Source organism: Lagenorhynchus albirostris, chromosome 11 (genome assembly GCF_949774975.1).
Source record: "Lagenorhynchus albirostris chromosome 11, mLagAlb1.1, whole genome shotgun sequence".
NCBI classification, from domain to species: Eukaryota; Metazoa; Chordata; class Mammalia; order Artiodactyla; family Delphinidae; genus Lagenorhynchus; species Lagenorhynchus albirostris.
Window position 1 is genome coordinate 25431955 of NC_083105.1, and position 20448 is coordinate 25452402.

At 38.8% G+C, this 20448-nt stretch overlaps 1 protein-coding gene and 1 pseudogene across 2 annotated transcripts in view; both read left to right on the forward strand.

Annotated features, from left to right (window-relative positions):
- The window catches only part of NTN4 (netrin 4), a 105385-nt gene that overhangs the window by 33269 nt on the left and 51668 nt on the right, over window positions 1-20448 (forward strand). For both annotated transcript variants that reach the window (XM_060165280.1, XM_060165281.1), the window contains exon 3: window positions 5264-5542. In XM_060165280.1, the coding sequence (XP_060021263.1) occupies window positions 5264-5542 (279 nt within the window). The remainder of the gene's footprint in view (window positions 1-5263; window positions 5543-20448) is intronic.
- On the forward strand, window positions 5783-8648 carry LOC132529196 (small ribosomal subunit protein RACK1-like; annotated as a pseudogene).

The following is a 20448-nucleotide window of genomic DNA, read 5'->3' on the forward strand; positions in this document are numbered from 1 at the left end:
TGAGATACAGACAAGTAAATAGGCAATAACAATGTACTAGTGTAAAAATGCTGTCATGGAAAGAGCAAGTGCCAGAGGAGTCCGTGGGATGGTAATGAACTTGGACCTGAAATATTCCTCAAGCTAGCAGCTGAAAAGTTTTTTTTTAATGTGATAACTAAGTTTCTCAAATTATTATGATTCAACACAGGCAATAAAATTTTAGGTACAAAGCAATATGTCAGGTATGAGTTCAATACTGAAAGAATTCCTTGATTATTACGTACCAAATACTTCCTCTACTTCTTATTCTGTTCACACTGTGTTAATACTCTGTTGAAATTTCTATCTCAGAGTATAAATAAGACATAAAGAATACAATTTTTACTAACTTTCAGTATTATTGAGAGTTTTTTGTAAGTATTCCAGAAAAGAAAGAACATATAGGTGATTCTAACCTGTTCAGAACTTCTTAAAGATCTCTTTGTTTTAGTGGGGCATAAGAAGTGGCAGAACCTAAGCCAAGATTCCAGATCCTTAGGCAAAGTTTGAGGGATTCCAGGATTAGAGAAGTGAGGCAAGACCAGAGAAATGTGAAGATTCCAAAGATTATGTAGGAAAGGGTCCATGATTCATTCAAGAAACTCAGATAGCTTTTAAAACTATGCATTCCGGGGCTTCCCTGGTGGCGCAGTGGTTGAGAATCTGCCTGCCAATGCAGGGGACACGGGTTCGAGCCCTGGTCTGGGAAGATCCCACATGCCGCGGAGCAACTAGGCCCGTGAGCCACAACTACTGAGCCTGCGCGTCTGGAGCCTGTGCTCCGCAACAAGAGAGACCGCGATAGTGAGGGGCCCGCGCACCGTGATGAAGAGTGGCCCCCGCTTGCCGCAACTAGAGAAAGGCCTCGCACAGAAACGAAGACCCAACACAGCCAAAAAATAAATTAATCAATTAATTTTAAAAAAAAATTTAAAAAAACAACAACTATGCATTCCTTTAACTCTTGATTTTCTCATTTGGAAATGTGTCAGGATATTATTATAAACTTCCATATTCTAGCTACAAGACTGTACATTGTAATGTTATACTGAAAAGTTGGAAACAACTTAGATGACTAACAGTAGCAGTCTGGCTGAATAAACTATGTCATATCCACACAATGGAATTCTAACCAGGTTTTAAATTATGTAGCAGTGTTTCTCAAAATTTATTGTGCATCAGAATCACTTGGAAGGCTTGTTGAAGCACAGATTTCTGGGCCCCATCTCCAGAATTTTTGATTTGTCAATCTGGTGTAGGGCCCAAGAATTTACATATCTAACAAGTTTCCAGGTTGATACTGATGATATTAGTCTGGGGGCCACACTTTGAGAACTACTGATGTATGTAGAGTTATTTTTAACGATTTGGAAGAATATTCACAAAGTGTTGCTAAGTTGAAACAAAGTTGTTTACATTATATTTTGTATTTATACATATAGAAGTTTAGATGGAAAAATATTATCAAGCTGGTATCCCTGGTTGCCTTTAGGATGGATTGAATTGTAGTTTTTTAATGTCTTCTACATTTTGAGTGACAGATTTTTCTGTAATGAGCATAGTATTAATCACTAAAACATAATCAAATTTCTTAGTTAAAAAAATAAGATCATGAAATCCTGGCCAATGGCACTAACAAGCTGGAAACATCAAAGTGGGCTTGATCCTAATCCCCCTCTGGCTTTTTAACTATGTCTTGTTAGGAGTGCATCTTCAGAAGCAATCACAGGCAGAGGAACAGTGATGGGCCCATAGGTACATCCAGTTCCTGATGGGGACAAAAACAGAAGAGGCTGATATTATATGGAGGGCTTCTACACTTTTTCTTCCTTCATTTAAGTAGTGCCATACAGGCTTCTTCTGGGGATATTTGAAGAAAAACTGGGTGGGACCCAAAAGGCGACCTGCCAGAAGTTTGAAGCATCTGGATTGGCACACTCTTTGTTTCCTGACACAGGGTAGATCCATTTCCCAGGGTATCAGATTAAGGCGTCTCCTTTCTGGAAAAAAGATTTCATGGTTTAAATTCCCATCCACTTTTGTGTCTGTGGCACTCCGCTGTCTCCTTTCCAGCACGCAGCCTCAGGGGTCATGATGTCCGTTCCCTGCTGATATCAGCGTGCCAACTGTGGTGTCATGCACACCAAGCACAGAGCCGCCATTCAGCTTCCACAGTCTGGGTCCAGGAAGCAAAAGAGCTTCTAAGTTCCTACAAACCTTGACAGATCTTCCTGTAGTCCTGCATGTGCTGAACAATTCTCACGGGGAGGGAGACAGAGGGAACTAGGGTAAATGTCAAGGGTAAATATGTGCCAGGAGCAGAGACAGCAAACAGTTGCCACCAATGTTCAGGAAAAGGATGGGTGGGTGACAGTGTAGCATGCAATAGACTTTTCAGTGGAATACTTATTTAGTTAGCACTGGTTACCTTTTTCCATGTCCTTGCACCACTGTGCTTGATAAATTGGGAGGCAGCCACATCACTGATCTTATTTAGAGCAAGAGTGCGTCACAAATGTCTAACATAATGCCAGTGTTTGGGAGTCATATGGAAAATAAACCCCATGTAAAGCTCACAATGGATTCAATGCTTTTTAAAAATTTTTTTTAATGATTCAAAATATGAAATCATGTTCTGATTTAGGCTGTTGTTAAAAGAAAAAGACATTAATTCTATATTGACTTTCAAATAGGTGACATATTGTTTATTGGAAAATTTTATTCCATACTATGTTGCTTTCTACCATTTTCCATGTGAATAAATGGTGCAGAATATTGTTTAAGATACAACTTTTTTAAGTTTTGCAAGTTCAAAATTAGCTACATATGCAGATACTGGTTAGTAATTCATTATTGGTAACTATTGCTTTAATACAACTTCTCACCTGTCCCCTTCTGGTGCTATGACATGAATTCAGTGTGTCAATCTGTTTAGGACCCTGTAAAAGGAAGTTATTTGAAATTCTCACCTATTATTTGAGTGCCAAGAACAATGTTATAGTTAATCAATTCATTTACCAAAAATTTATTGAATACCTATTCTGTGCCAGGCACTGTCCTGGGATACACCAGTGACTCCGCTCAAGAAGTTTACATTCTTGGGACTTCCCTGGTGGTGCAGTGGTTAAAACTGTGCTTCCATTGCAGGGGGCACCGGTTCTATCCGTGGTCTGGGAACTAAGATTCTGCATGCCACGTGGCCCCCCCAAAAAAAAAAAATCAAGTTTACATTCTAGACGAGGAAGACAGTAAAACATTAAGCAACTACAACTAAAATGTGCAGGTGGTAATAACACTAAGAAAAAAAATAAAGCAGGGCCATTATAAGGACTTTGTATTTTATTCTGAGAGACATGGGAGGTCTTTAGGTGCGTGTAGATCTAAGCAAGGACATGGTCCAATTTCTGTTAATAGAGAATCACTCTGGCTGCTGGATGGAGAATTGGCTATAGGAGGCCTAGTGCTGATTATCACCTTCCCTTAAGTTATATTTCATTGAGGACAGTTCTGTACCAATAGACCTGGAGATGTGATCCTACAGAGTAGATTCTTGCCTTTTTATACTTTCCGTGCAAAAGCAATTTATAAAATGAAATTTTTCTATCCAAAGTATTCCTTAAAGAAAAAAATTTTTTTTCTGGAAAGTTACTTTTAGGTACATTCTCTCTAAATGGGAGTTTATCCAAAGCTTACTTTTTAATAATTACTTTACTTTCATACTACAGTCAGCCCTCTGTATCCACAGGCTCCACATCTGCAGATATGGAGGGCCAACTAAGGGACTTGAGCATTTGCAAAATTTGATATCCAGGGGGGCCTGGAACCGATCCCCCACGAATACCAAGGGACGACCGTTATGTGGTTATCAAAATATTTCTGTTTTTTTGTAAATAGGGTTTTTTTGACATATTTTTAAGAAGTCAAGAGATGCTTAAGAATTTTTCAGAGGAGCTTTGTATTTCTTACTATATAAATCAACAAGATTGATTGAGGTGTTTTTTTTTTAACTGCATAATGAGGTGTAACAGTGTTGCCCTCCTTATAATAATGCTTTATGTTACATTATATTTATATTCATTGGTTTCCATGGGCAGTGATTTCCCTTTGCATTAACCTCTACTCCTCCAAAGTAACAGGTCCACTAGAGAATTTGCACCACCCCACCCCAAGGCCCATTTTATTGCCCCTGTATAATGTATAGACTCACAGACATGTCCAAAGTCTGTCCCTTCTGAGCCTTCCTCCCTCTGGTTTCCTCCTCAGAACTAAAGCCTTAAGTTGCCTGTAGAGTCTGTCTATAACCTACACAATAAAAAGTCTCATTACTTAGTTACACCTTGCATTTAACCAAAAGTGCTGTTAACTAACTTGATCAGGTACATTACTCACTGCCTTGGATTCAAGTGACTTCTGACTAATTTTAGAAATCAAATCCACCCTCAAAGGGTTGTATATTTACTTCCAGTAAAAATATTCCAAATATATGCCACAAGTTGCAAGGCAGATCCAGAAAAGGAGAATCAAAAATACTCATAGCGAAAGTGGTCCCAATTAATAACTGATGAGTCTTTAAAAGGGTCATACCTCATTTAGAAATATAAGTGCCTGGATCTTTATTTTGCAGTCACTTCCTAACTGGTCTTCGTGCTTCTATCCTTTACCCTTTATAATCCATTCTCCTCGCAGAAGCAAGAGAGAGTTACCTTTTTTAAAAATGCAAATCAGATCACATCACTTCTCTGCCTATTACCTTCCAGTGGCTTCCCACTACAGTTAGGATAACTCCACCACGGCCTATAAAGGGCTCTCTATTCATGATCTGTCATACGTGGCCTCTGTCCTCCTCTCCACTGCCCCCTTGTCCCCTGAACTCTAGTCACACTGGTCTTGTTCTTCCTTGGATAAGCCAAGCTTGATTCCACTTCAAGGCCTTCAAACTGGCTGTTCCTTCTGCCCAGAATGCTCTTCCCCCAAGATCTTTGTATGGCTGCCTTCAACCCAAGAGTCAGATTTCTGCTGATTACTCAATTTATACTACTTCTGCATCCCAACAGGCAGCACATCTGTTCCTTAGAATAACAGGGCAGCTCTTCCCCAGGGGTGATCAAGGTCTGAAAACCTCTTGTTATCTTATCACTTGCAGATAATAAAAGGTATAAATCAAACCAGTACTACACGGGGCAAATAGTTCAGGGTTTGCACACAGTCCTATATATGCACAGCATTTTCTTTTTCTTTACAGGTTATTTTCAGAGCTTTGTCACCACCGTATGATGTGGAGAACCCTTACAGTGCCAAAGTGCAGGAGCAGCTAAAGATCACCAACCTCCGTGTGCAGCTGCTAAAACGACAGTCTTGTCCCTGTCAGAGAAACAACCTGAATGCAAAGCCTCAACATTTTACGCACTATGCAATCTATGATTTCATTGTCAAGGGCAGCTGCTTCTGTAATGGCCACGCTGATCAGTGTATACCTGTTGATGGCTTCAGACCTGTCAAGGCCCCTGGAGCATTCCACGTGGTATGTAAAACAAGTCCTCACTTACGAAAAAAAATCATTTGGTAGTCTAAGTTCCCTTAGAGTGTGTCTGTGCTTACATGGTTCTTCTTCTTTCTTCCTCTGCTGATTCACTTCTCTGACTCCATGCCCATCCTATAAAGTGCCTATTAACTTGTTTTTTAATCTTCGATTTTAGAATTATAAATAGTCAAGTATGATAACCAGATTCCTTGGAAAACATCCATGCCAGTTTTTAGTACCATGACTTCCAGATATAAAGTGTAAGGCGAGCAGTAGAAGAGGTTGGCATAATCATATTTGTGGCATTATCACATGGAAACCAGCTTTGACAGTAAATGCATGCCATTGTTAAGGAGATTTTAGAGTGTAAAAAATAAGAACTTCAATTTAATGCCCAGTATCTTTTGCTGGCCAGCCAGTAGAATGAAGAGTAATTTTCCTCTGTAAAGAGTAGCCTCTCACCCTAAGGCAGACTTAAATGCTCTCTCCTCTAGGCTCACACTTCTCACTGCGCTTTCCTCTGAACTTTTACTTGTTTGCATCTCCCAGGAGATCACGAACTTCCTGAGGACAGGGACTGTGTGATCTTCATATCCTCAGGACCGAGTGTATTACCTGAGCCAGAAGAAGGTGTTCAGTAGGTGTTTGGTTGAATGATAGCAACATAGGAATAGGGAGATGATGAAAATTACTGTCATTGTCTTCACCTCATCTTCTTCCAGAAAAGATACAGAGTGGCTCAGACAGCAAGTACCTTGTTGGGATGCATCCAGAGCTGTGAATGAGGATTAGGCAAGTAGGAGAGCACTCTAATTCTTTCTTTTTATGTTTTGCTCTGATATTTCTAATCAAACCAAACCAAAAATAAATAAATAAAACTTAAAAGGCCTCAGAATATCCTTACTTCATTACCTAAAGAGTAGACTTACACATTTGTCTTCTTTCTCCCAGCCCTGATATAGGTACAGCCGTGAGGGACCATGAACCAGTTAGCCAGCAGGACAGTCTGTGTTAGCTGGGCTGAGTTGCTGGGGTGCAGAATAGCATTGGGGTAACTGAAATGACTAGGACAGTAGCCAGGAAGTTACAAAAATAGAAACAATGCTGTTACTTCTAGAAGTGAAGCTGGGGCTTCCAAGTTGAAGGGAGTGCAATACTCATTCAACAAACATCTACTAGTTTCTACTCATTAATGGACTTTTGAACCAATATTGTTTCAAATAAAGGATGGAATAATTTGTTATACCTAAGTTAATTGGGTTCAGGTATTATTCAAATAGAAAATAACCTAGATATTCTAGATACATGTCAACCAACTAGACTGAAACAGGAAAATTTGCATGAGGTAAGATGCTAATAAATTTCTGCCATTATATTTAAGTGCATTAGCGAAGGAGAGCCGGCTGGCTGCAATGTTCTGAATGTTTTTGTCCCCGCCCCCAAATTTGTATGTTGAGACCCTAATCCCAATGCGATGGTATATGGAGGTGGAGCCTTTGGGAAGTAATTAGGTCATGAGAGGGGAGCCCTCATGAATGGGATCAGTGCTCTTAAAAGAAGAGGCCAGACAGCTAGCTAACTCTGTTTCTGCCATGTGAGGACACAGTGAGAAGTCTGCAGTCTACAACCTGGAAGAATGCTTTTACCAGTACCTGACCATGCTGACACCCTGATCTCAGACTTCTAGCCTCCAAAACTGTGAGAAATACATTTCTGTTATTTATCATCCACCCAGTCTATGGAACTTTGTTCTAGCAGCCCAAACGGACCATGACACTGGCCTTTTGTTTCCTCAACTATCTTTGTAATCCAAGCCTTATAGGATTATTTCAGGGTAGAGTCCTGAGCAAAAGGACAGATACAAGCTTAGAGGCCCCCAAAACATGGCCCAGAATAGGCCATATCTGATTTGTCTCATGACCTATGAGACAACCTGAATGGCTCTGGTCAACCAAACTAAATTACCAGAGTTCTCAAGAGCCTTATAAAGCATTCATGAGTATGGTTTAAAAGCAATAGTTTTGAGACTTCCCTGGTAGTCCAGTGGTTAAGACTCCACGCGTCCACTGCAGGGGGCATGGTTTCGATCCCTGGTTGGGGAAATAAGATCCTGCATGCCACATGGCCCAAAAAAAAAAAAAAAAAAAAAAAAGCAGTGGTTTCTTTTTTTTTTTTTTTAAAGTAAATCCTCTGAATGTAAACTTTCAAAGAGTTAGCAACACTTTCTTAGGCTGAAGAGAAAATTCTGGAAGTTTTTATTATTCACTCTGGGTATATGCAAATAGACTGTCCAGGGTGAGAGCCACTGGGAGTGGGTATCTTGCATTTGCTTCTCACCCGATAGCAGCAATCCCATCATCATCTCCTGTGCCCGGGACAAGCTGGCCAACGTATGGAACCTGGAATACTGCAAACTGAAATCCAACCGTATCAGCCCCCCGGGCCACCTGAACACTGTGACTGTCTCTCCAGATGGATCCCTCTGTGCTTCTGAAGGCAAGGGTGGCCAGGTCATGCTGTGGCACCTCAATAAAAGCAAGCACCTTTATATGCCAGATGGTGGGGACATCATCAATTCCCTGTGCTTTAGCCTCAACCACTGCTGGCTCTGTGCCACCACGGGCCCCAACACCCAGCTCTGGGACTTGGAGGGCAAGGTCACTGTAAATGAACTGAAGCAAGAAGTTATCAGTACCAGCAGCAAAGCAGAGCCACCCAGTACACCTCTCTGACCTGGTCTGCTGATGGCAAAAGTCTTAAAATACAACTGTTCTCTACAATCATCTGCCAGCCTACCAAGGCTTGGACAGTGGTGATGGTAACATGGATGTCTGGGCTGTGCACCACTTCATTCAAGAGGGCATTAGTGTTTGTCTCTGCCGATCCTATGCCAAGAACACGGGCTTACATGGTGAGCATGTGGGAGCCTTCACTGTGGTCCTACAAAGATGCTGATGAAGCCAAAAGGGTGGAGTCACATTTGAAGATCTCGATCCATCCCATGTATTCTCAATGGAGCCCTGACTGCCTTAACCATTGTGACCAGCCTGGATTTGCAAAAACAACGGTTGCAAGAAGTGAAAGGCATGGCCAACTGTGTCATTAGATTCGGATTCAGCTTGTCTCCAGCCTCAAGAAAGAGGGCTTCTCCCACAATGGGCAGCAACATCGCTAACCAAAGTGGCATGTTTTATTTCACAGGGCTAATGCCTGAACAGGTGGAGTGGCTGACCAAGGAATTCTCCATCTACATGACAAAGGTCAGCCACATCTCTGTGGCAGGGGACACAGACAACTGGGCTACCTTGCTCATGACATCCACCAGGTCACCAAGTGAGTTCCCTGATGAGAGGGAACAGAGACAACCTTCCTGTCTTCAGCCTCTGCAGTTGTGAGATTCACACGGAGGATGAGGGAGGGTGAATCATTTTTTTCAGCCACAGTGCTTAACACTCAGCAATGTGTTTCTCAGAAAAGAACATGTAGTGAAATGGGGCAGAAACATCCGTGGCTGGTCTCTGGAACTTTGTGGCTCTAAACAAAATTTTCCCCATACTTGTATTTCCAGCTTTTCTGTAAGAATTTACATGTGTAAGGAAGTAAGAGCCCCCCAAAACCTGCCAATCACTCCATTGTAATATTTCAGAAGCTTGAACTGAAGCGCCCTGCAGTGTCGGGGGTTCCTCTGTGGATCCAGCATGTGAAATAGCCCCTGTCCAAGGCTTCGTGAGAAGACCTAGCTCTGACATTAACGGTCAGCCTGTTTGTTCTCCAGTGGTTGAGGAGCCTTGTCAACAGACCATATTACAGAAATCGTGTTCTGTGAAAACCAGCAAGTCTGCTGCCACTGCCACAAGAAAAAGAAAAGATGCCGTCTCCTGTCTTACATAAGTGAAAAGAAAGAAGGCTCTCCTTTTTAATACTTGCAGGCATTTTTAATGTTCCTCTCTTTTCCCTTATCACTGCTGTTCTTTTCCTTAGAAAGATCTAGAACTAGCCTAGATTTTCATCCTGTTCTACTACTTGATTGACCATCAACCCCATCCTATCAGGATTTACTTACTTGAAGAATGAAGAACATCATTTACTGCTCATCCCATACCCTCACCTCTCTCAGCAAGGAGTAGTGGAGAGTAGGTAACTGCACTTTATTTCAGCAACCTCTTCAGTGATTATCTCCTGTCGGGATGTTGCCTCTGGCCAGTCGGACCTCATACTTTCATTCAACGTGGTTGTACAGTCACTCATTTCATATCATGAGTAGGCCAGTGCAGTGTTGTACCAGACAAGAGAATTCCCTGGGCTTTGGTGTTAATCTTTGTGTGCTGCCAGCCAGGCTTAGGCTTTTCCCTTTGGAAAGGTAACCTTCATCTGCTCTAATCATGTAGACTTATTGCAGCTTGGTTTCTCTGCCACACTAAAGTTACTGTAGACCCTGCCCCCCGCCACCCAAATAGATAATTATCAACCTAAAAAGAGGATCTGGATAACCATGAAAAGGGGATTGTATAGTAAGTGGTTTTTTCCATTTCAAAAGGATATTAGAATGAGAAGTCTCCATCCTAGAAGACCCTATGGGATGGAAACCTCATTTCCTTACTCATCTCAGGCTCCTTTGAAATTGGAAGCCATATCTTCTTAAAATAATACTCATCTTGTGACATCCTACTCCCCAGCTTATGTACTGATTTCAACTTCTGCAACAATGCTGGTAGCCCCCCGTGCTGTAACTATAGCATGTACCAAAACCAGGCAAGACCAAGTCACACGTGGAGCTAGGGCCAGGTAAGGGGTTAGAAACAGGTAAGTGGCCAAGGCCATGATGGCTTGCAGGGATCTGGTTCCAGAAGAACTCTCTTTAAAAAAAAAAAAAAAAAAAAAAAAGCCATAAGCAATTGGACCAGCAGAGGCTTATGACTGGAAATGTGAATGGTTCTGGTTTCAGATTTTTCCCATCCCTAAGCTTAGGTGCATTTTATTTTCATGTATATATTTCTTCTCGATTATAAAGAGCTGGTATTAAATTTGGACATAGTTGCCTGGTTTGAATGTGATATTCTTATCCCTATGATTGCTTAGCTGAGCAAACTGCACATTAAACGCATAGTCTTTTGCTTTATTAAGAGCATGGTCATAAGGTCAATTGTCCTCGCATATTTGTGTATCTGTGAACACCATTCATTATACATATGCAGCTGTAAATAACCAGATTCATAAATTGCGCCTGCAGAACAGAAGGTAGCCTCTTAAGAGAGCATTCTTTTACTAGTCAGCTTGTCATAGGTATGTGTGTATAAATCTGACTTTCTTTAGCACAGTTTTTCTTTATATCAGTCATTCTCAACGTGTGGTCTCTGCACCAGCAGCATCAGGATTACCTCAGAACTTGTTATAATTGCAAATATATATCCAGTCCTACTGAATCAGAAATTCTAAAAATGGGGCTCAGGAATCTGTGTTTAACAAGCCCTCAGGTGATTCCAGTGCTTGCTAAAGTTTGAGAGCTGCTGCTTTATAGACTATGCCAAATCCCCTGCAGCCAATGTTGTGAGGATGAGTAATTAGTTAATGAAATCTGGTTTTACGGGCTAGAATTTTTGATGGCTAATGACAGAGAACTAGGGAAGTTAATGGAAATGATACTTAGTCTGTTTCTTAAGCTACATAAGATTTTAGGGCCATTTTCCTTCTTTGGAAGAGGCGGGTAGGAAAAGGCATGAAGTGGGGTACCAGTTCGCAACCTCATTTACCTTTAAACACTCCTCCTGTGTCTTTTAAAGTAGTACCACCTTTTCCATGTTTCCCCTTCTTCCCAATCCATTCCATTTAGCCTTCACCAGTTCAGTTTTTCCTTATCTGTTCATGTCACTGGAAGGCAGAACAGCACAGTGTTTAAGACCCTAGCATTGGAGTCAAATAGATCTGGATTTGACTCCCCACAGCATTTACTAAATTAATGTCTCACTGAACCTCAGTTCCCTAAGAAAATGAGAACAATGTCTACCTTATATAGTTATTGTGAGGCTTAAAAGTATGATAGCCAGTGCCTGGCGTATGGTAGCCTCTATCTACATTGCTGTTGTTATCTTATATTATCTCAGCCTTTTCTACCACATTTCTCACAGACACTTTCTCCCCAGTAGCGACAGGAATAAATCATAGTGTATGTGCTTTTTGACATGTTTACAAGGCTAGAGTTTTTGTGTCAAGGAAAACTGTACTTTGATTCCAGCCTGCTGGGATCCCAGAAACTATGTGAAGAGGAGATCTCAAGCTTTTTCTCCTTGCAGCTGGGGAGAACTGATGTAGTTCTCTTTTTCCCAGCAGCTGGTGATTTTACAGCTGTTGGATGATGGATGGTAATAAGAAGGAACATGGAACGTTTCATTGTTTTACTAAAATATCATTCATTGGATAACAAGAGGCCATAGAATGCCGTGGAGAATTGTTTAAATGCCTTGAGTTACACTAAGGTTAAAGTGGATTTTTCTTTTGTAACCAGAAACTCATTATAAAAGAGTGTCAACATTTTGACTAATGTGTTCTGAATCTAAAAGAAAACATTAAAACCTATGGAACCATAATGTGGGTTTTGAGGAAAATATTACTTAGCCTACCTAGCTGTGTAAGGCAAGTTTCAGAATCATTCATAAAGTTTCATTACAAAAATTTTTCTCATCTGAATCTGAATACATTTATTCATGTTTTATATTTGCACATCTTATATGTCATGTTTTATAAATTCAGGACAGATTTAAGACCATAGTTTTCTTTTTAAAAATTCTTTATTGTACTGTGAATAAGCCAAATGGACAATAATAATTAGAAAGCTCTTGGCTCTTCAAGGTATTAAGGAAAAGAGCAGAGGGTTTAAAAACAATCAGTAAAGTTATTAAATGAGAATATTAAATCAGAATTTTAAAATATTTTCATAGAGCAAACATGCATGTATATTTGGAAATGAACATCTATAAATTAGTGTCAGGTCTTCTCAGCAGAGAAAAAAATAATTATCATGGATTATAAATACTGCTGATAATAGTTACAACTTTTTAAATGCTTATAGTGTGCCAGGTCTTGTGCTGTCATGTTACAAATGTTATTGAATTTAATCTTCACAACAACTGCATGAAGTATCATCATCACTTTCTTTCATAGGTGAGGAACTGAGGCCTGAGGCTTGGGAATGCTAACTGATTTCCCAAAAGTTAATAAAAAGTAGAGCTCAGGTTAAATTCACCACCCATTCTCTTTTTGTTGTTGTGTTGTTAAAAACTTAATCTGTACTTAATCTATACTTGATATTATGCCAAGAACAGAGTAAAAAAGAGGGGAGAAAGCACAGGAGGGCAAGTGTGGTAGGGGTGGGCTCAAGCGATTGATTATCATCATGGATCATGGAATCTAAACTGAGCAAAGGGAATTCCCTGGTGGTCCAGTGGTTAGCTTTCACTGCCGAGGGCATGGGTCTGTGTGGCCCAGCCAAAAAATAAATAAAAAATAAACTGAGCAAAGAGGGAAGTGAGGACACAAGAGAGCAAACACTAGTCCCACAACCAAAGTTTCCTTGTTTTATATTTTATAAAGCCCTTTCCCATGCATTATTTCACTTGATCCTTACTACAATCCTAGAAGATAAGCATTTTTGTTTCTATTCTGCAGATAAGGGGAACTGAGGTACAGATAGATTAATTTACCTGCTTGTAGTCACAGTGATAGAGAGCAATTTCTCACATTCAGAGTTCTTACTACCATACCCTACCTCCACCACCAATATGGTACCAAGAAAAAAACTCTCATTAAAAAGACTATTTTTATAGGAATAGGTAATCTATCCAAGTCATCTAATTTCTGTTGAACCAGAAATTATCATTGATTCTCTCTTCTCTTCTATTCATTACTGAAATGGCTCAAAGGGAAAAAAGAAAGAGTAAAAGCAATAAGTTTGGAAAATCTACAAAGAAAATAATTCAGAAGTGACTATCTTTTGGGGGGTATGAATCATCTTTGATCAGTATCTTTGGTTTTATTAGGAAGAGGGATTTCTGGATCTACCATTCTTTACTTCCATCTTTAGCCATAAATCATTTTCACTGCTAATGAAAGGCAGCAGCAATCCCAAGCAGTTCACTTGTCACATTAGACCAGGAGGAATGGGTAATCCTATCACCAAGGGGCGTGCAATGTTGTATTCCTAATATTAACAAAAGAGAAACTGTCAGCTTGATGCAGTTAGTGTGAGACTATTCTCAATTCATTTCAAGGTCTCAGAGTTCTTCTTTCAATATTCCTACATTAGTATAGTATAACTTTGCCAGTCATCCCTTGGCAGTGAATAACTACGTAGAAGGTGTACAGAGAGTTTTTTATACTTCATTTACTACCTTGTGTTTCCTAGTAGCAGGGCAAGTCAGTAAAACATGTTCATGGCTGCAAATTGTTAGTGTTTTGACTATAAGATTGCAAATGAATCTAGCCTTATTTTCCCTCTAAACAGTAAGACACACTCTCTTCTAATGGCAAAAGTTGCCTGAGATTACTCTTTTTATTTGATGATTAGGAAACCAGAAGACTTTAAACCTAGAGGCGTTACAAAATAATTTTTGCACTCAGGAAAGGAATTCCCTGTGGGGTTCCTTTCAAGGGTTCCCCCAGAACATTTAAGTATTTGTTTATAGGCTTTTGACTACTTCACAGAGAGGTTGAAGGATAAAAATACCAGAAAGCTAAAATGTTAGTGTGAGAGCTGACATCGCTGAAAGTAAAATATAAGCCAATAGGAAAGTAGGTTGATTCTCCAAATAGTATAATATTTGTACATTCAACTTTTCATGAACATGCTTTACAGAAAGTGAATCACATGTATTTTTAGGTCAAAATTTGGGCACTGTAAGGATACAAAAATGAGTTTCTTTAACAGGTTTAAGCTGCTAGTTCTATAGATTGGGAAACAACAACTTAAATTTGACATTTTTCCTACTGTAAAATACTCCTCAGATATTCAAGGCATATCTCACTTTGCCAATTTTCTTATGAATATTTCCTTTTCAGTCCAGTAGCATTTGGGTGTCCATCCTGTGGATAGCTGGGAGCCTAGAGTCAGATCTCTGGATCTGGAAAGTCTAGTCTCCCTGTTTAATTGCTAAGATAATGGAGTGAGTGGAGGGTGAAGCTACATGGAAAGAGAAAAGCTGAGGTTACAGATTATCTGACTTCTGGTTCACAACCCCAGGTCTCATATCTCTGTGGTATTTCATTTGTGTCTTGCCAATTTTGTAAGAGCTGGAAATGTACTTCAATTTGTCTTAAAACAATTACATTCAGTAGAAGATAAGTTGTAATTTAAGTCCTGTTCCCTCTTATGAGGCGAATTTTAGTTAAAGGTTAAAATACACACACGCACACACATACAGACAAGTATATAGATATATATAATAATTATTCCACAAGATGGAGGAACCTCACAGCCATTTCAAATAGTGAGGAAGACAAGGTCTCTTAATCTTGGCATTCAAAACCTTAATGCTATAATTGGAGCTAGAGTCATCTTAGCAATGTAAATATTTAATGGAATAAAATAGTACATGTGTGGGGATACAGAAGTAGTATGGTATTTGTTAATTCTTAATAAGATTTTTTTAATCATATGGAATTCTGATACTTTTTTAACTCTCGAGCTCTTTAGATAGAAAAAGCAGAGAAAATTATGGTTTCAAAAACTACAGTATATTGTATATGGAAATGGAAAAATGATTACTTTTTCCTACTATTAAATATGTTATATATACAAACAATTATGAAATTTGTAAAAGTAAACACTGATCAAGTGTCTTTGTCCTTCAATTTTTGCATCTCTAAGGGCACCAGTACCAGGCATGTAACTTAGCTGGCTCAGTCAGCTCTCAGAATTCCTGAAGGGCAATGGTTTCATTGTTTCCCAGATAAGCCCCTAGTAGGCATTAAAATTAAAGGAAACATGGAATTGTAGTATTTCCATGTGCTGAATAGAGGCTAAAGATCATAATTGTAGTATATTTATCTTCTAATTCTCATTTGTAATTTAATTCAATTCTCATATGTAATAAAAAGAGAATTACACTTAGGCACCTAACTTCACTAACATGCAAAGCAAAGAATGACAGTCTATTTTATCAAGCAAGTAGGTTATTAGTGGCCTTGACACAAAGCCTCAATCATTCCTCAGACCTCTAAGAGTCCGCTGTACTTATCACGATTAAAATATTTACTTCACTCTGTTATTTGCTTACATATCCAGCTTTCCCTATCTGCTAAACTATCTGATTTTTTAATGGCAGATACTGGGATAGTCACCATGTCTAGCATATAGTGGGTTCAAAAAATCCCCAGTCAATATATGAATGAATTAATCAATGGCATTGAAAAAATAAGAGATTCATTTCAGATAATAATGTTAAAAATATCAATAATAATGACTGTTCTTGATTGTGTCACACATCTACATATATTTTCTCTTTTAATTCTCAAATACATGGAGCCAGTACTATTATCCTTATTTTATAGGTAGGAAACTATGTCTTGTTATTAAGGAATTTACCCAAGATGATTGAGAGCAGGGATTGGAAACCCCATGTATCTAATTCCAAAATTTATTCTCTTTATGTCACATTTATCTACATAATGCTAAGAAAAGAACCCAATTTAAAAATGGGCAAAGGAAAAAAAAAATGGGCAAAGGTTTAAATAGGTATTTTTCCAAAGAAGACATGCAAATGTCCAATAAGCCCATGAAAAGATGCTTGACATTCGTAGGCATTAGGGAAATGCAAATCAAAACCACAATGAGATACTGCTTCACATCCACTAGAACGACTATAACCAAAAAGACAGATAATAACAAGTGTTAATGAGGATGTAGAGAAATTGGAACCCTCATACATTGCTGGCAGGAATGTAAAATGGTGCTGCTGCTGTATGGCAGGTCCTCAAAAAGTTTAACATAGAGTTATTATATGATCCAGCGATTCTACTCCTCAGTATCTGCCCAAGTGAATTGAAAACATATGTCTACACAAAACCTTTTACATGAATGTTCATAGCAGCATTATTCATAGGAGCCAAAAAGTGGAAACAACCCAGTGTCCATCAACTGATGAATGAATAAACAAACTGTGGTATATCCATACAATGGAGTATTATCCAACCATAAAAAGGAATGCAGTACTGATACATGCTACAACGTAAATGAACCTTGAAAACAGTATGCTAAGTGAGAGAAGCCAGACACAAAAGGCCACATATTGTATTATTCCTTTTCTATGAAATGTCCAGAAAAAGCAAATCCATAAAGACAAAGTAGGTTAGTGGTTGCCAGGAGTTGGAGCTCAGGGAGGAATGGGGAATGACTGCTTAATGGGCACAAGTTTTCTTTTTGGGGTGATGGAAATTCTCTGGAATTAGGTGATGGCAATGATTGCACAATTTTTTGGATATTCTAAAAACCACTGAATTGCATGCTTTACAATTGTTAAAATGATGAATTTTATGCTATGTGAATATAATCTCAATAAGAAAAAATCAAAAGCTAAAAAACAAACCAACCAACCCATGGCTGGTTATAAGGGAACTTTACAAAATGAATGTATTTCTTTTCAAGTCCCAGTCATTAAGCCAACTGTTTTAAAAAGCAGTACCTTTGGATGGATGGGTATTGAAGAAAACCAATTCTTTCAGTATCTGTGGTTGTTGTTTCTGGACATATTCAAATGATCACAGATGTGGTAATGACTGCTTTCTGATAGAGTTACCAAACAAGCATAAGTTTTTAATATCAGTACTTCCACCTTAACCTTTCATATGAGCATACTCAATAATGAAGACAATATTTTACAAGATTCACCTGGAAACAAGCAATTTTCCAATATGAAAAGAAGCACCTGAATGAATTAATTCAACAACAAAAGACTATGGAAGAAAACATGCCCTAGCAACTGGCTTCTTGTACTATAATCAGGGGCTCATTTATCTTAAGTCAACTTTTGTAACACCCTCTGCACTGTATAGAATACTGAGTGACAGTTAAACAGAACTGTCAAGAAAAAAGGAAAACAGTGGGAAATGTGAACTAGAATGAATTTTTAAAAAAAGAAAGAAAAAACTTTGTATAAGAATGCAAAATAGTGGGTGACAAGGAATTTTCCTTTAAAATAACCAAAAGCTATGTGAATACATTGAGCAAGCGAATGTCAATGTGGTGAAAAGTACTTAATAATCCCCCACAGCATTTCTAATAGAATTTACCTGGTCCCCAACTAATTATAAAAACCCATCTAAATCCTCAAAGACATTGAACAAAACCCCACAAGACCTTCCTTCTTTCTTGCATCAAATGCTGCTTGACAGATAAGTTGCTTACAAAACGAGTTCTAGTTTTTCCCTTCACTTAGTTTCTTAGGTTCTTGTCTGATAGTTTTAACAGCATAGGAGAAGTTATATATTGTTAATTCTACTTTTGCTATTTCTTTCTAAGATTATTCAAATTAAATAGATACTAAAAAATTGAAATTGATATGATCCCTTTTTCCCTCCAGAGATTTTATCATAAGAAGTTATTTTAGGTGTTTGTGGGAAGGAAAAAAAAAAATCTTCCTGATGACATCACTGTTCTAAGATGGAAGCCTCTAATATTTTAGAACTCTCTTGGGAGTTCTGTTCCCTGTTTTGCCACTGATTTGTGTTGTGACCTTGGAAAAGTTTAAATATAAAAAGACAAGTGCAAAGTGAACTTATGAAAACAAGACTTAACTGAGATCAAACGAAGAGCAGAGATGGATTGGTCACACGGCTATGTATGATAGCAACTGTCCCAGTGACTCAACACAGTAACGCAGGCAGTAATCGGGCTTGAAAGAAATTTCAGATGCCTTAGCTGTATACTAAGATAGTTTCTTATATAGTACTTTAGGAAAGTCAAAGTCTGCCTATAAAAAAGAACTGCAGCAAGACTCTAATGATATTTGTCAGTCTTATCTTGAAGAAATTGTAGCTGTTATAGAGGAGAAAAGGAGATAATTTGATATTATGAGGCAATTCCTCAGATACACTGAAATAAATGTCTTAAAATCAGAGTACCTTACTTTATTGCATTGTACACATGCAAATCTGAAACCAAATTATGCATGTAACCTAACTATTCATTTGTAGGATTTATCCAAATAAATATACCTGTTGGACAGACATCATTTTTAAAAGCCCAGTAGTCAGAAGTAATTTTTAAAAACCATTGGAAACAAAAAGCAAATAAGAAATAGTTTTATGTAAGGAAGTAATGATAGAAAAAACATCACATAAATTGGTAATAGTATGATCTTATCTAAATATAATCTTCATAAGCTTCCTGAGCATCACAATTTTTAGTTTAATGCTATTTTCACTTTTTTTTTTTTTTTTGGCGGTACACGGGCCTCTCACTGTTGTGGCCTCTCCCGTTGCGGAGCACAGGCTCCGGACGCGCAGGCTCAGCGGCCATGGTTCACGGGCCCAGCCGCTCCGCGGCATGTGGGATCTTCCCAGACCAGAACTTGAACCCATGTCCCCTGCATTGGCAGGCGGATTCTTAACCACTGCACCACCAGGGAAGTCCCAAGGATACATTTTTAAAGAGTAAAGCCATGACTGTCACACAGATATAAAATAAACATGTGTCAACCATTTTACTTAACTCTGTAATTAATGAGGTACCAGTAAGACCTTATAACTGCTTCAAAGGAAAATTCGAAGAACCACACATACACTGGTAAATGAAGAAATATACAAAGAGGTGCAAAATAGGTCAATATGAAGGGTAATGATCAATTGCATTGTCAGACACAACTGATTTGCATTTCTATGGACAAGAGTTATTTGAATTATTATTCATTTTCTACAACTTACAGAGTTGTAAAATGGTTCAGTGATATGATAATAAAATGCAAAGATGGGCAGAAGACCTAAGTAGACATTCTCCAGAGAAGACATACAGGTGGCCAACAGGCATGTGAAAAGATGCCCAGCATCACTAATTATTAGAGAAATGCAAATCAAAACTACAATGTGGTATCACCTCACACCAGCCAGAACGGCCATCATTAAAAATTCTTCAAATAATAAATGCTGGAGAGGGTGTGGAGAAAAGGGAACCCTCTTGCACTGCTGGTGGGAATGTAAATTGATACAGCCACTATGGAGAACAGTATGACAGCTCCTTAAAAAACTAAAAACAGAACTACCATACGACCCAGCAATCCCACTACTGGGCATATACCCTGAGAAAACCATAATTCAAAAAGAGTCATGTACCACAATGTTCACTGCAGCTCTATTTACAATAGCCAGGACATGGAAGCAACCTAAGTGTCCATCAACAGATGAATGGATAAAGAAGATGTGGCACATATACACAATGGAATATTACTCAGCCATAAAAAGAAAAGAAATTGAGTTGTTTGTGGTGAGGTGGATGGACCTAGAGTCTGTCATACAGAGTGAAGTAAGTCAGAAAGAGAAAAACAAATACCGTATGCTAACACATATATATGAAATCTAAGAAAAAAAAAAAAGATCATGAAGAACCTAGGGGTAAGACAGGAATAAAGACACAGACCTACTAGAGCATGGACTTGAGGATATGGGGAGGGGTAGGGGTAGGCTGTGACGAGGTGAGAGAGTGGCATGGACATATATACACTACCAAATGTAAAATAGATAGCTAGTGGGAAGCAGCTGCATAGCACAGGGAGATCAGCTCGGTGCTTTGTGACCGCCTAGAGGGGTGGGAGGAAGGGAGACACAGGAGGGAAGAGATATGGGAACATGTGTATATGTATAACTGATTCACTTTGGTATAAAGCAGAAACTAACACACCACTGTAAAGCAATTATACTCCAAT